Source organism: Octopus bimaculoides, chromosome 25, assembly GCF_046866305.1.
Source record: "Octopus bimaculoides isolate indiv1 chromosome 25, ASM4686630v1, whole genome shotgun sequence".
NCBI classification, from domain to species: domain Eukaryota; kingdom Metazoa; phylum Mollusca; class Cephalopoda; order Octopoda; family Octopodidae; genus Octopus; species Octopus bimaculoides.
In genome coordinates this window covers 1,131,162-1,145,613 of record NC_142952.1, presented here as the reverse complement: position 1 = coordinate 1,145,613, position 14,452 = coordinate 1,131,162, and the positions used below count along the sequence as shown (strand labels likewise).

The 14,452-nt window shown below is 40.0% G+C and overlaps 1 protein-coding gene across 22 annotated transcripts in view; it reads left to right on the top strand.

The window, feature by feature from the left end:
• LOC106870763 (dihydropyrimidinase) overlaps positions 1–14,452 on the top strand; it is a 181,081-nt gene that overhangs the window by 90,660 nt on the left and 75,969 nt on the right. For 8 of the 22 annotated variants that reach the window (XR_016238430.1, XR_016238429.1, XR_016238428.1 and 5 more), the window contains exon 1: positions 11,494–11,640. The exons of the other annotated variants lie outside the window; for them this stretch is intronic. Coding sequence is in view for 4 of the 8 variants with exons in the window: in XM_089342250.1 (XP_089198376.1) it covers positions 11,596–11,640 (45 nt within the window). In the remaining 4 variants the exon portion in view is untranslated. Of the gene's footprint in view, positions 1–11,493; positions 11,641–14,452 lie in introns of those variants that run through there. 22 annotated transcript variants of the gene reach the window in all.

The window sequence follows — 14,452 nt, the reverse complement described above, 5'->3', positions numbered from 1 at the left end:
CAGGGCTGACCCGGGGTTAAACAACAACAACAACTTCTTATCATTGTTTGCTAAGATATCCCAATTTTTGCTTATCTTTCCCAACCAGTTCATACTGATATAAGGCCCCCGCACTCGCCTACCCTACACCCAAGTGTGTGTGTGTGTGTGTGTGCCTCTCTCTCTCTCCTTATCATCTGTTTTCCCTGGGGTAATGTTTATACCTATTTTATTGACTCTAGTGTAATAATAAAAAAAAATTTTTTAAGAGAGAAAAAAACTTAAGTGAATCACCTGACAATACCCAAATCTGGTACCAACAAAAAAATTAGGGTATCAGTATCAGGTGAATGAAGGTGAGTTCTGTACATCATCACTTTAATTAATGAAAATTTAATGAACTTGATCATATTGTGTTGATGATGAATAATCCTGGATGGACTTGTAACCTGAAGAGAACTAAAGAAACATTTAAGAGAAATTTCAGAGATGTATTTGTCTGGCAAGGGATTTGATCCGAGACCTATGTGTTGAGAGAAATCCACAGGTTAAACTCACTGATTAATATCTGCTGCAGACCAGTCTTGGCCAACCCATGGTATAGAGTTTGCTATGCAACGACACAATGTCTTTACTTTCATTAGCCAAAAATCACCTGATTTTATTGTGTGAACTTCAGTTCCCACCTTAGTCAACTGTCAGGTTATTGTTAAGAAATACAGGATTATAGTTTTAGGCTGTCAAATATGAAAGAAAGAAGGTTTCTAGATATGGTTTTGTGGTTAAGAATTCCACTTCACAACCATGTAATGTCTGGTTCAGTCCCACTGTACAACAGCCTGGGCAAGTGTCTTCTACCTTTGCTCTGAACTAACCAATGCCTTGTGAGTGAATTTGGTTGACAGGAACTTTGCAGAAGCCCACACAGACACAGATGTTTACGTTTGTATTACTTCTTGACTGTGCGTCTATTATGGCATTTCAGTGAGCCTTGCAAATACTTGGTGCTGTCCGTATCCTCTCCAAGCATTCAGTCCCTCGTTGAGTTTAGCTTTGCCAGCAGAAGCAGTTACCAAGGTGTGGCTGAGAATGGTCTCAGAGCCAAAAGTGAGGGTCAGGGGAGAACCAGTATATCCGTCCATTCCTGAGGATGCTGCTGCCGAAAACCAACATATTCTCTCTCTCCCCCTAAACAGTTGAGGGAGAATGAAAGAGAAAATCTTGGTCTGACAACATCATGGAATGGACAGGTTACAACACTAATACCCTGGGATAAGAGGGTACCAGTGTCTTCTCTCTGCTACACAGGCACATGAAACAATTAGCCAAAGCACGGTAACATGTTAGCCAAGCCATACTTGCTCACAAACAATGGTTAAGCTGTACTGCACTTGTGTATAATGAGATGTGGTTGCTACTTCTGGAAGGTCAAGTACGTAGAGGCTTGCCAATTGGCTTGTCATAGGATTATACATTATATATAATGATATTAAGTTATATGTCCTTAAACCTCATCACATACACAATTTCTACTGCATCTGTTGATGCAGTATGAAATAAAATGTAATGGAGGTGGATTTGTAACAATAGATATCTCTGTTTTAAATGGCCATCATAATTCTGCCATAATGTAATTGATTTCTAAAATCATCTAGAGTACATACACACACACACACATGAATACATGTATACATACACATGAATGTATGTACACACAGACACACACACACACATCCATATAGATCTCATTTAATGTATCAGTTTCAGAATGTGTTTGGCCACAAACACATAAAACAAATGAAAATCCAATACGAAGCTGAATTGCCTCCCCAAATAGACATGAAGAACAGAGAGAGAGACACTGTGCAATGATTTGCCAACCAAGCTGTGGAAGCAATTCTCTCTCATAGACATGGAGGAATGAAAACGCTGGCCGTTACATCATTACATATCTTTATTGATAACACACCAACTGATATATCTGTTTGCTGTTGTGTTATCACCAAGAAAATAAAGTACACAGTGGTTATTGGTTTTGTTTTTAGTTAGATGATGATGATGCATCCTTGCAAGTGATAGGTAATCATGGCTTTTAGGTTCTCTTTTTGCTTATTTATTAAATTTTTTTTTGGGGGGGGGGTGATATCTTTATGAAACTCAACTTGAACTGTCTTCTAAGTTGCCTGGATGCAATATTTCTGAGTGAATTGTTATAACTAAAGATTACCAGCTTCAGTTTAAAGCAATCTATTCCCAAAATGCTGTGAATTCATTTGATCATGTATATATATATATATATATATATATATATATATATATATATATATATATATAAAAGAAGTCAGGACCAAAATCCTTCAAAGGGATGTTAAACTTCCAAGTCAGCCATTTCAAGCAAATAATGAAATCCTGAAGAAAAGCCTAATTTTGATTCTGAAAGGATTATTTTTTTCGTTTTGTTTTTTGTAATTAATTAGGCCATGGAAACAATTTGTAGAATCTTTACTGGATTTGTACCACCTTTGGATTAAACAGACAGGATGGTCATGGCGAGAATGTTTTCCATCATAGATTCTGCTTGATCAGAGTTGACCAAAGGTCAAACAACAGTATAATTCAGCGCTAGACTCCGAGATCAATATCTGAAGCCAATAATTTTATGGACCATTTTTCTTTTGGATGAGTTATTAACTACAACAGGACGACGGTTTTTAGCAGTATTGATGTAATCTTTTAGAGCAGTGTTTCTCATGGAAAAGGGGGTGGCTGCACCCCCACCCACTTCAGGGTGGTTGTGTGAGAGAATTGAAAGGAAGGCTGGCATATTGCCATGTTTAATAAAATAGGAGATGGGTTTAAACTGAAGCTTGTCCTATTTCGAAGAGAGATGCATCGTCATCATCATTTGTCATCATTTGATGCCCACTTTCCCATGATTGTATGGGTCAGACAAATGTTTTGAGGCAGATTTTCTACCGCCCAATCCTGTTCCTGTGGCCAGGCATGTTTTTCATGGAAGACAGGAAACAAACGACTTTGGTTGGATGATGATGATGATGATGCTCATTTACAACCGTCACATGATGTCTAGATGTAAAACCACATCTGGACACACTGGATGAAATGCTCAACAGCATCTCATTCGGCATCAGGGTCTGAGTTCAAATTCCGCTGAGGTTGACTTTCGGGGTCGGTAAAATAATTACCAGTTACAATTGACTTACGCCCTCCCACGAAATTGCTGGCCTTGTGCCAAAATTTGAAATCCTTATTAAGCTGTTATTCGGAATGTTAATTAGCATGCAATATTGTTGGAAGGGTCACTTCAAAACAGGAAGGTTTTATCAAAGAATCAGGAGTGTTCTCAGGCAGGTCGGTGTCATAATGGTTAAAACTAAATTGGTTTCTTGTTGGTTGAAATCTAAAAGAATGCCCCAGCATGGCATCAGCTTTGGAAGGCTGGAAATTATTTAACATCTGTGGTTATATTTCTGTGTTTTCACTCAAGTCTGCCAACTGTTGCTGTCAGGTTGTAAAATCTAAGTAGATGGCTTTTCCTGCTTCCATATGTGACTACACCCACCCAAAATTTGTTTTCAGTCTTTGCGTAGACATCTGACTTCCATTTTTCATTTTGTGTCTGTTATAAAACTAGGTTACTGCTGTGGTATGCATGCATATATATATATATATATACACACACATACACATGTAAGATATATATAGTATATATGTAAGATATATAAAGTATACATAAATAGGACATGTATATGTAGATATACATGTGTGTGTGTGTGTGTGTGTATATATATATGTATATGTAAGATATACATGTTTATGTATGTATATATAAGATGTACATGTGTGTGGGTGTGTGTATACAAATATATAAAATGATGAGAAAATTCATCTAAATAGTGCCAAACAACACTGGGGGCTTTTAAGGTCACATGCTAGTGAAGGTTTTAATTTGTTTTTATATAGAACAAAGTGTTTATGCAATTCTGTATTGTGAGGTAATTGAAGTAAAACAGAATATTTAACATCTCATTATAATACATCAGATGTATTTGTATCCAGCCAAACTAATGATGTTGGAATCTTGCTACATATATCTGTTTATTTTTCTAAATACTCAATTACAGCAATGACAAAACATTGAAGCTCGTTGTAACACACCATCATCGTCAAAGTCAGTCATCAATTAATGTCGGGCCTTCCTTGCTGGCATTGATGGTCTGAGAGAAGCCGGTGAGCTTGAGGCCTGCCCCAAGCTCTGCTGTCTGCTTGCTGTTGGTATGGTCCCTATGGCTGAATGCCCTTCCTTACGCCCACCACTTTATAGAATGTGCTGGATGCTTTTTACATGCCACGGGCACAGGTACATTAACGCAGAACCGGCACAGGTGTGTTAACACAGCACTGGCATGAATGCTTTTTTAAGTGGCACCGGCACCTGAAAGGAGAAGCCTGTGTGTGTGGAAAACAGCGATTCTAATTAGCTTGACGCCTCTTTATCAAGTACAGCAAATCACATCTCCTGGCCCAGAATGTTTTTTACACACATCAAATGACTATGAAAGTCCAGTAGAGTAAAATGGGAATCCAAGGGTAAAAAAAAAAGGTGGGGTTGTAGAGGGAGTTACTTGTACAATTTGAAGGCCTTTGTCAGTTTTAAACAAATTATGCCCTTTCTTGCATTATTCTCAGCGCGATACTTATACATCTCTCTCAGAACAGAAACATTTTTCTTCAGAATCATTTGGAGACTAAAGAGGTTTAAATATAAGGAAAACTGCTTGTGAGGGTTTGATTTGATCTGCTAGCATGTGTCCAAGAGTGTAAATTTGTGTTGTTGAGCCTCGGGGTGGCACTAAATCAGCAGATCCTTCGTCGAAGGTTTTCAAGTCGCAGCCACATCCTATATACACCTAGTGTACCTAGGATAACATTAGCCAATGTACCCTTCCACTTTTAAGAGAGAAGAGTGCGTGTGAATGAGATAGAACTGCTGTTTCTAGCAGGTTGGACGGCCGCAATAAGGCTCCCACGCTGGCTCGTGTATATAGCGGGTATGTGTGTATGTATGTGTCAGTATGTGTAGTGGGCGGGTATAGGAGATGGCATACCTATCAAATACACGGTGCGCACGCGCGAGAGAGCGGTTTTGTTGGTTTAACACAGCGGAAGATGATAAAAACAAGATTGAATAAAAAAAATCTTCTCCCACCCGTTTTTCTATGCAACATTTTCCCAAATCCCGCCCCCACCCACCCACCGAGACACACACGACTCCGTTTAAAAAAAAAAGAAAGCAAACCTGGCACCTTATGCACTCCCGTCCACCCGGAATACCCGCAGCCCTCCTCCGCCACCCTCTTTCTCTTCCCAATTCCGAGCCCTCGTATTCTCATTCCCTTTCCCGTTTCACTCTCTCTCTATCACTTTCTCTGTCGTTGGTGGTGGTGGTGGTGGTGGTGGTGGTAAAGGTACGGCTGACTGACTCACTTCGAATAGCTCTCTCTCTCTCTCTCGTTCTGCTTCTCTTTTTCATTGAATAAACCCAGATCCGTTCAAACCGAGGCAGATGTGTGTCTCGCGCGCGTATGTCCGTGTGTAATACATGAATACATTATGTAAATGACGAAGTTCCTTCTCACAAGAGGAAAAATCTTACACAGTGAAAATCGCTCTCACTTGCTTCTACGCTATTCGTTTTATGGGGCCCCGTCAGCTCTGTTTATACTACTTACACTACTACAACCGCTTCTCTCTCTAAGCCACACCTACTTTGCGTGTGTGCAGGTGGGTGTTGAGAGATAATACTCGCGAAGACTTGATGCCATTTTTTTTTTTAATCGATCAACTGCTGTGAATTTATGTCTCGATATCTTAATTATAAATAGTAGTAGTAGTAGTAGCAGCAATTTTTTTTTCTTTTTTTACTATTAGTACTTCTAGTAGTGGTACTATGAGTATTTCTTCACCGAATTTTGGCTACTACTATTACTACTACTTTCGTTTCTAACTGCTATTACCACCAGCACCACCGGTCGTCTGAAAATTACTACTACTACTACTTACTACAACTAATAATATTACTACCCTTACTATTACCACCACCATTATTACATTAACTACCGCTGCTGCTTCCAAACCGCTCGAGGAATAAATTATATGGACCATTTTATGAAATTTAACCTTTAATTAAGCAAAGTAATTATTGTCATTAAACTAATCTACCTTGTTTGCAATTAAACTAAACGAATCTACATTCTTCAATGTTATAAATCTCAAAATAATAACCCGTGTGTTCCTTATTTCGTTTGCATTTAATTTTTTCTTAACTCAATTCCTTAAATAATGCTGTTTAATTTTATGTTAATGAGAATCTGATTCTTGGCTGAATAACTCCCAGTTTAACGATATATTAGACATGTACTGGTGATATCGAAATGGAAGAATTCAAATGGAAATTAAATACATTATAGACTAATGGTGAGGAGCAAGTGAGAAGGGGAAAAGAAAAAAATAAAGCTAATACGGACCGAATTTGCAATGCGGTCTCAGTTTTTGGTTGGGGCCATGTCGATTCCCTTAAGTATTTATGTCGATGCCGAAAGAAATGTATGAATGTCACAACTTTGCATCCACCCCCACCTTTTTACTTTTGTTTTTTGGTGGGGAGGAGCTGGTAAAAAAAAAGGCTCAATTGTGTGTGTGTGTGTGTGTGTGTGTGTGAGAGAGAAGGGTTCTTTGGATCAATATGGGGGTGGGGGGGTGGGGGGAGAGTCCGTCGCCCGCGGACAAAATTTCGCCTGCATTCAAATCTGAAACCGTTTGTGGACAAAGTCTCCGAAAATACTATTTAAAAGACAAGAGAGAAAAGAAGAAGAAAAAAAAAACCGCTCAGGCCTTAAAACCACAAAAGTAATCAAATAATATATGTATAAGCTACATACATCATCAATGAAATTGTAAAAGTGAAGATATTCTGATATTTTTCACCATAGATGCGTCACTTTAAAATCGCCCTTGGTTATTAGGGAGAAAGAGAGAGAGAGAAGGGTCTCCACCTGTTTTGGCTGACCCTTTACAAATCCTTTATATACTTCATGATGTGTAACGTCTGTATTATAAACCATTATTGACGGAAAGTTCACACGCACGCATGCACACATATGTGAGTATAAATACATATGTATTATATGCAGTGGCAAAAAAGAAAAGGAAAAGGAAGAAGTATGGTGGGGGGAAAAAAGGTGAAAAATCAATATATTACTCATTCTGCTGTCTTCGCCGGCCGGCAAAGTCTTGCAATACAACATGGTGGCTTAAATAAAAGCTAATTGGATGCACAGCTTGCTCTCTCTCTCTCTCTCTCTTTTCCTCCAACCTCTTCTCTTCCCAACTTCTTTTTCTCTCTTTCTCTCCAACCTCTCTTTCTCTCTCTCTCTCTCTCACACACACACACATTCATGACATGTCTTCAAGAATAAACAAATACAAAGAAATACAAACAGTCGTATGATAAACGTGGATTATTAGACATTGTAACGCTGCCTGTATCAGTCAGAAGACACAACAATGGAACGAATCAGCATAAACCAACGTAGAACTCATAAACATGCTACTAAATAAATAAACACACACACACACACGCACGATCCATAATTAAGGCGGCGAGCTGGCAAAAGCGTTAGCATGCCGGATAGAATGTTTTGCGGCATTTTGTCCGGCTTTACGTTCCAATTTCAGATACCGCCGCGATCGGCTTTGCCTTTTGTTCTTTCGAGGTCGATAACTCATTAGAGCCGATGTAATCGACTTGCTTCCTCTCCTAAAAATTTCTGACCTTGTGCCAAATTTAGAAAGAAGGAAAAAATTATCAAAGGTGCTGAGCTGGCAGAATTATTAGCGCGTCGGACAAAATGTTCTGCATCATTTCTTCCGGCTCTTTACGTCCTGAGTTCAAATGTCGCCGAGGGCATCTTTGCTTTTTATCCTTTTGGGGTCGATAAAATAAGTACCAGTTAAGCACTGGGTTCGATGTAACCGACTAACCCTTGCCCTTGAAACTGACACCCTGTGCCAAACTTTGAAATCACTTTTATTACTGATCTGAGTGACTAAAGGGATTCGTTTTCGCCATATTCCTGACGGTATCGTAGGTGTTTCACCCTTTCCCACTCCATTCATTAACCATCTTTTAAGTTCCATTAAGATATGTTTCTTTATTGGCCACACAGGGCCGAACACAGAGGGAACAAAACACAAAGAAGAACTTTTCTTTTGGGGAAGGAAAAAAAGGGTGGGGTAGCATTTCGATCAAAAGGGTTCGTGGAGAAAAAAAAAAGGGCCGATCAATAGAGATCGTATATTACAAGATAAAAACACCTTTGGTCTTCTGCCGCCTGATTAGGAAGACAAGAAGACATTGCAAGTGAGACGGGGGTCAAACTACTCGACTGTCAAATGAAATTATTCAGTATAGTTCCATCGATTCATTTTTGCTGGCCACTGTGTCTTGGATGGTCGTTGGGGTAGAATTCTCAGGGACCTCCTCCATTAGGTCCTATCACTTTCCTGCTGGATTCCCAAGTATGACTAACTGAAACGATGGATATTAATCCAGCCAACTCGCTGTTGGTTTACTCTTAGATTCCCTGTCGGTTGGCGTTGGCTCGTCTTGAAGAATCCATCTTGCGATTCTTCCCTACGAGGGAAATTACTAAATTCCTCTGCACTTCTGACCACCCTACACTTTAATCACTTCAGTCCAGTTTGATCCACTGGTCAATGCACGCACTCCAACTGATTCCAGTTCATCTATCGGAGGTTATATTATCCCAGCGCTTCTCAAAGCGGAGAAGTGCTGCCTCCTGGTTGGGGACGGAGTGACGCTGGAATATTTTATACGGGTACCGCAACGAAGAGATGTTAGAAGTAACAGATGCATCTTTTCATTGCCTAGATTTCAAAGACATTTTCAACCTTTATTCTGTGCGAATATATCTGGTAATATTATGATCAAAATGCTAAGTGGTATTTCGTCTGTCTTGACTTTCTAAGTTCAAATTCCGCCGGGATCGATGTAATCGACTTGCCCCCACCCCGGGAACTGTAGGCATTATGCCAAAATTTGAAACAATGCTAGAGTCAAAATGTTGTATTGACCTTCGACATGATATCGATGAAATGACTTGGGTGCAAGGAGTGTTGTCATAGCGATCAACCTGTCGGCAGTAATATTTTGTGGTATATTTAATTTTGTTGAATCGTTATAAGGCGGCACCCATTGTCGTTGTATGAGTCTCTTGAATCCCCAAATTGCCGATAAGGTTGTTGATTGTTGATTACTTATTGGTCAAAAGCGTTATTGGTGGCATAAAAAGCCTGCAAGGCTGTCTCAATCGATCGTTTAGTTACTGATTACATAATCCATGAAATTATTGGTGGTTCAAAACGTCTGTAAGGCTGTCTCGACTGATCTGTTGAATGCCGGTGACAGAAACGTCTGGAGGTCTCACAGCCGATCTATTGATCACTGGTGACTTATGAAGTTATTGGTGAGCCAAAACGTCCGTAAGGCTCTCTCCAAACGTTTTCAATGCTGTCTTAACTAATCTGTTGAACGCTGATGGCCCCAAAAGTCTTTAAGGTTGTCTCAACTGAGCTGTTTGTTGAACGCCGATGATGTTTGTCAGTGACGAAGCGACAGGTGAATAGGAACATCAATAATAATTTTTTCAACAAGCTTATTGATCACGAATGTTTTTCGTAGCTGACTCATTGATCTGTAAAGGAATCGTCGAGATCCCTAACAATGGAATAAACACATTGGTAGAAGAGAATAATCGACAGTGCAGCCACCCTCGTCTTTTTGACTGTGAGGGTAATTGAGCGCAGTGGTAGTCATTGTAACAGCGACGGTGGTGTACTACTACTACTACTACTACTACTACTGGTGGGGGTGTGCGATGTGTTAGCGGCAACAATGACGGTAGCATTAATAGTGGTTGTTGTCCTGATCGAACAGATGAAAGACGTTTCAGCCGTGACCATCCTGTCTGTTTTCAGATCACATTATCCAACATGATGTAATCGATTATCCTCCTTCCCCAAATTTCAGGCCTTGTGCCTATAATAGAAAGGATTATCCAACAAGTTCTTATATATCGGCAAAGCTTCTCAAAAATGCCTTGTGGTTGTTTAGTTACTCTTCTTTGTGCTTTGAGTAAAAAAAATTAGAAAAAAAAAAAAGAGTCCTGCCGAGATCAGCGGAGCCTCTCATCCTGGCAGAATCGATTTAATATTTCCATGAAGGTGTAAATAAAATTGTCAGCGCAGGCAAAGAGTGACCCACCCCCACCCTTCGTTGGTTCCTCGCATTGAGGGTGGTAGTGGTGGCGGCGGTGCTTGTAATAGCAACAGCTGTTGTAATGCAATAATCGGAGGTGGGGGGAATTCACTTCGCACGCGCACGCGCCTAAGGTATATAGGAATAAATACTTAGAATTATAGCGAAAATAGTTTTGTGCAAAGCGATTTGTGAGAGCTTAACGACTTTTTTAATGTGCACTTTAAAACAATACGTATACACTCAAAAATCAAATCGAGCTACACATGATCGATCGATCGATAGATAGATAGATAGATATGGTGATGCAAACAGGAAAAATAGAGCTCAAAATATGAGTCTATATTTATTAATATTTATCTGAAGCAACAGTGACACAAGGTCCGAGGGTTTCGTGCGTTCACACTTATCAAACGTATGTATACAGAATAAGAGAAAGGGAGAAACCTGGAAACAAACTATTCGAATGGCAGTGTAAAGGTTAACACCTTTTGATGAACCAAAGAAGTGGTTGGTTTCTGACTACGGTCAGTTATTATGACAGAAGTGTTACGCTTATGGAAATCGAAGGTATGTCTATTCAGATAGATATGCTATAATCCTCAGAGTGTGAATAACATTAATTTTGAACTGAGGAAAAGGCGAAGTCGAATTAATGTCAGGAGAGATGGTTCTGCTTGCATGCCGTATTCAAACTCTCTTTTTTGACATACCTTACAGTGGTACTACACGCCGAATGAAACGTGTGCACCATTTTCATTCTTATTATAACTGCTACCACTTATATAGCAGATATATCAGCCCAGTGCCTGCTTACACACTCAAGCATAGCTCTTGTTTCTACTCTATACACTGACGCACGCACCGAGTCCTACACCGCATATTTCACTACCACCACCACCATCATCATCACTACAATAACACCCTCATGCCCACTCTCATCTCCCCTTCACAACTGCCACACACCACCCTGCTTCTGTTTCTTCGCCTATTCAATGTCCCTCCACTCTCCCCTCCTTCCCGCCTCCTTCTTTCCTCCTCCTTCTCTTCCCTTCCCTCTTCTCCGTCTCCTTTGTGCGCCTATCGCTATCTAGCAGTTCTCCTCCCCTTCTCTTGCTCTCTCTCTCTCTCTCTCCTCTTCTCCCCCCCTCTCTAGTAGCAGCAGTAGAAGTACAAGAAACAGCAGCAGCAGCAGTCTGTCTGTCTGTCTGATTGTTTAAGTCATTTGGAATACATAGAGACGACACTCCGTCAAAATGACCAGTAGGACGCCTGTGAAGAAAGTCCCCATCCACTTACAGGTAAGTGGACCCTACACTCTTCTTAATGGACACTGTCTACCGGTTTTGGGACCTTTTTTTTTCCAAAGGTCCATCTCCGAATTTATTTCCTCTCCAAAAAAAAAAAAAGCCCCCCCTCTCTCTGTCACCGTTTGATAACTAAACTATCCGATGTATCTGGGAATGTGCGTGTGTGCTCTCTCTCTCTATATATATATATATGTGTGTGTGTGCGTGGGAGAGAGAGTGCGTTAGTTATTTGCGTTAGGTTAGTAACACAGAAAGGGTCAAATTGTAATTAAGTGTACAGTATATTTTAAACCTCCCGATTTAGTAATAGTTCCTTCTTAATTGACCTTTTGCGGCAATCACACATGCACACCTACCACATGATGTTATAGATGTACAATTTATTGACAGTGACTTCGAATTTCCGCAGGTGATTGCCTGTTTTCTATAAATATAATATATAGAGGGAGAAAGAAAGAGAGATATGTATGTATGTATGTATGTATGTATAGTTGATGTGTGTGAAGTGAATTTACGCACATTTATTTCACTTTGTTGCTATATCCTGGTCACGTCGTGACCCATGTCTCTTTCAATCTACTTTTAGTTTATGAGAATATTTTTCGGAGACAATCCAAACGGCACTGTCTCTATGTGGCCGCCCTCCCTGTGTCTGTAGTGGTTGTAAAAGTCACGATGCCACCGATTTACAGTGGTTGCATTGTATACTCGCTGACATCCCCTTCGTATTATATCTTCTCCGTCGCTTCACTTGTGATGCCTCTCCATTTCCCACTTTATACATTAGCAATTTCGTTAGCTAATAAAGTGTATTTTACTATCTTGTTTGAAATATTATATCTTCTCTCCATTATTAAGAATGTCATGCAGTATGCATGACCCGGAGGTAGAGATCTTAACTGTTAGAGATTTGTGTGTTCGCATCAGCGAACTGTTTCACTAACGTTTATCATACACACACACATTAATAATATATATTTGCAGTACTTGGTCATTAAATATTCCCTCCTCCTATTCTCGTAGTTATTAAATAGAGGTGAAAGGACCAAGCGGATGGAAAAGGTCAGCCAGGCTAAACTGCATAGACAGCTGCTACTGTTAAACAGCCCCTCTCTAGAAATGCATATTTGCCGGTGTCACGATCGGAGTATTTGACCGGCGGTTTCTGCCAGCCACTTGGGCATTTCGAGACCGGCACGGTTTGGTTTTCCTCGGTGGCCATTTCTGTTCTGAAATCGTTCGTTTTTCTGTCGTTGTGAATAAAACAAATGCGGTACAATTGGAAGATTACAAAAATTATCGAAGTACATTGGACTCAATACACTGCCTGAGGGATACCTTCCCTGCTGTACAGGGACGCTCGTGCGATCGTACTCAGGGGCAGTGCCAGATAAAAGCATCGGTTTTAGGGGTTGCTGCCCAGGTTTCTCTGCTAACTGGAGGGCCCCCAGAGATATCGAGAAGTTACTGAAGTGGGTCTCGTAGTACTTTGTAGGCTAGGGACCTATAAAATGTTAATCCGGCTCTACTTTAAGAATAATCATTTCATCTACAAATAAAAGTGAAATATAAATTTATGACTGATTACTCATCATGGTAATTATATATATGATCAATGAAGTGCAGCACACATAAAACACACACACATTCACTGTACAAAATGCTGCTTACACTACTACTATAAAGCAACAGCAGCACTATGTGTGATGTAATCTCAGTCACCATCACCATTCTTAGTTCCAAGACATCACTGCTATCATCAACCCGCTTCTTCTTCTTCTCAACAGCCTCGGTTCGCACTTCCAGATTTCATGATCGACACCAGTTAGCTTTCTTTGACCCTTGCCTTAGGCGAGATAATCTGCTTGGATAATCCTGGCTTCGGTGTTGAATATATGTGTGAGTGTGTGCAGATAATGTTATATAGTAGATAACTACTGCTCGAGTGTGCAAACAGGCTGACAACCATTTCTCTCGCTGTGTGTGAGAGAGAGACACACACGCACACTCAGTAGAAAATTGTGATGTGTTGCAAGAACAGTGGCTTCGCTGTCGTCGATCAGAAACCGATCTTCGGTCTACTTCTCTAATCGACGACAACGATGACGACCACTAACTTCCACTTCAATATCACTATCACTACTATAATAGACAAATAGGTCAGATCCAGCACTGGCTGTCACATCGTTAACATCGCCGAATTCATTATTCTCGTGCTAATATCTAACCAGCCATAACGAAATATATCGTCACACTCAATAATTTGCTGCATGAAAAATTAATAACATTTCTGTGAAAAGTATCTGTTATAATTTCACCGTAATTTCATATTTTAATTATCTGTATTTTTTGGCTATGACTTCGTCATCCTATACTGAATCGGGCCACATGAAGCTTATTACTTTCAAAGAACCTGTTTGGTAATTATGAACGGTTAATATGATGAAATTAGACTGTCGAAATTGGATGAGGACGTTCTAGGCGTTTAGTTAATGCTGTATGGGCCTTTCGGTATTTAGTGAAAGTTGGTAAATTTAGGTTCTGCAGTAGAAAGATGAGAATCTTGGCGTTTCTAGTTTAAACATTCGTCGGAGAAGAGAGAGAAATATGCTCCCCCTCTCTCACTCCCTCTCTCTCTCTCACACACATACACACAAAATGATTCACTTTTCCCCACGGCTTAATACGAACTTTACCACATTTACCTACTGTATTGCCCACGTAGATACAACACCACTAGTTTTTTTCCTTCATACTCTGGTTTTGGCTTCGTTTTGTTCTGACTTCAAATACTGCTGAGGTC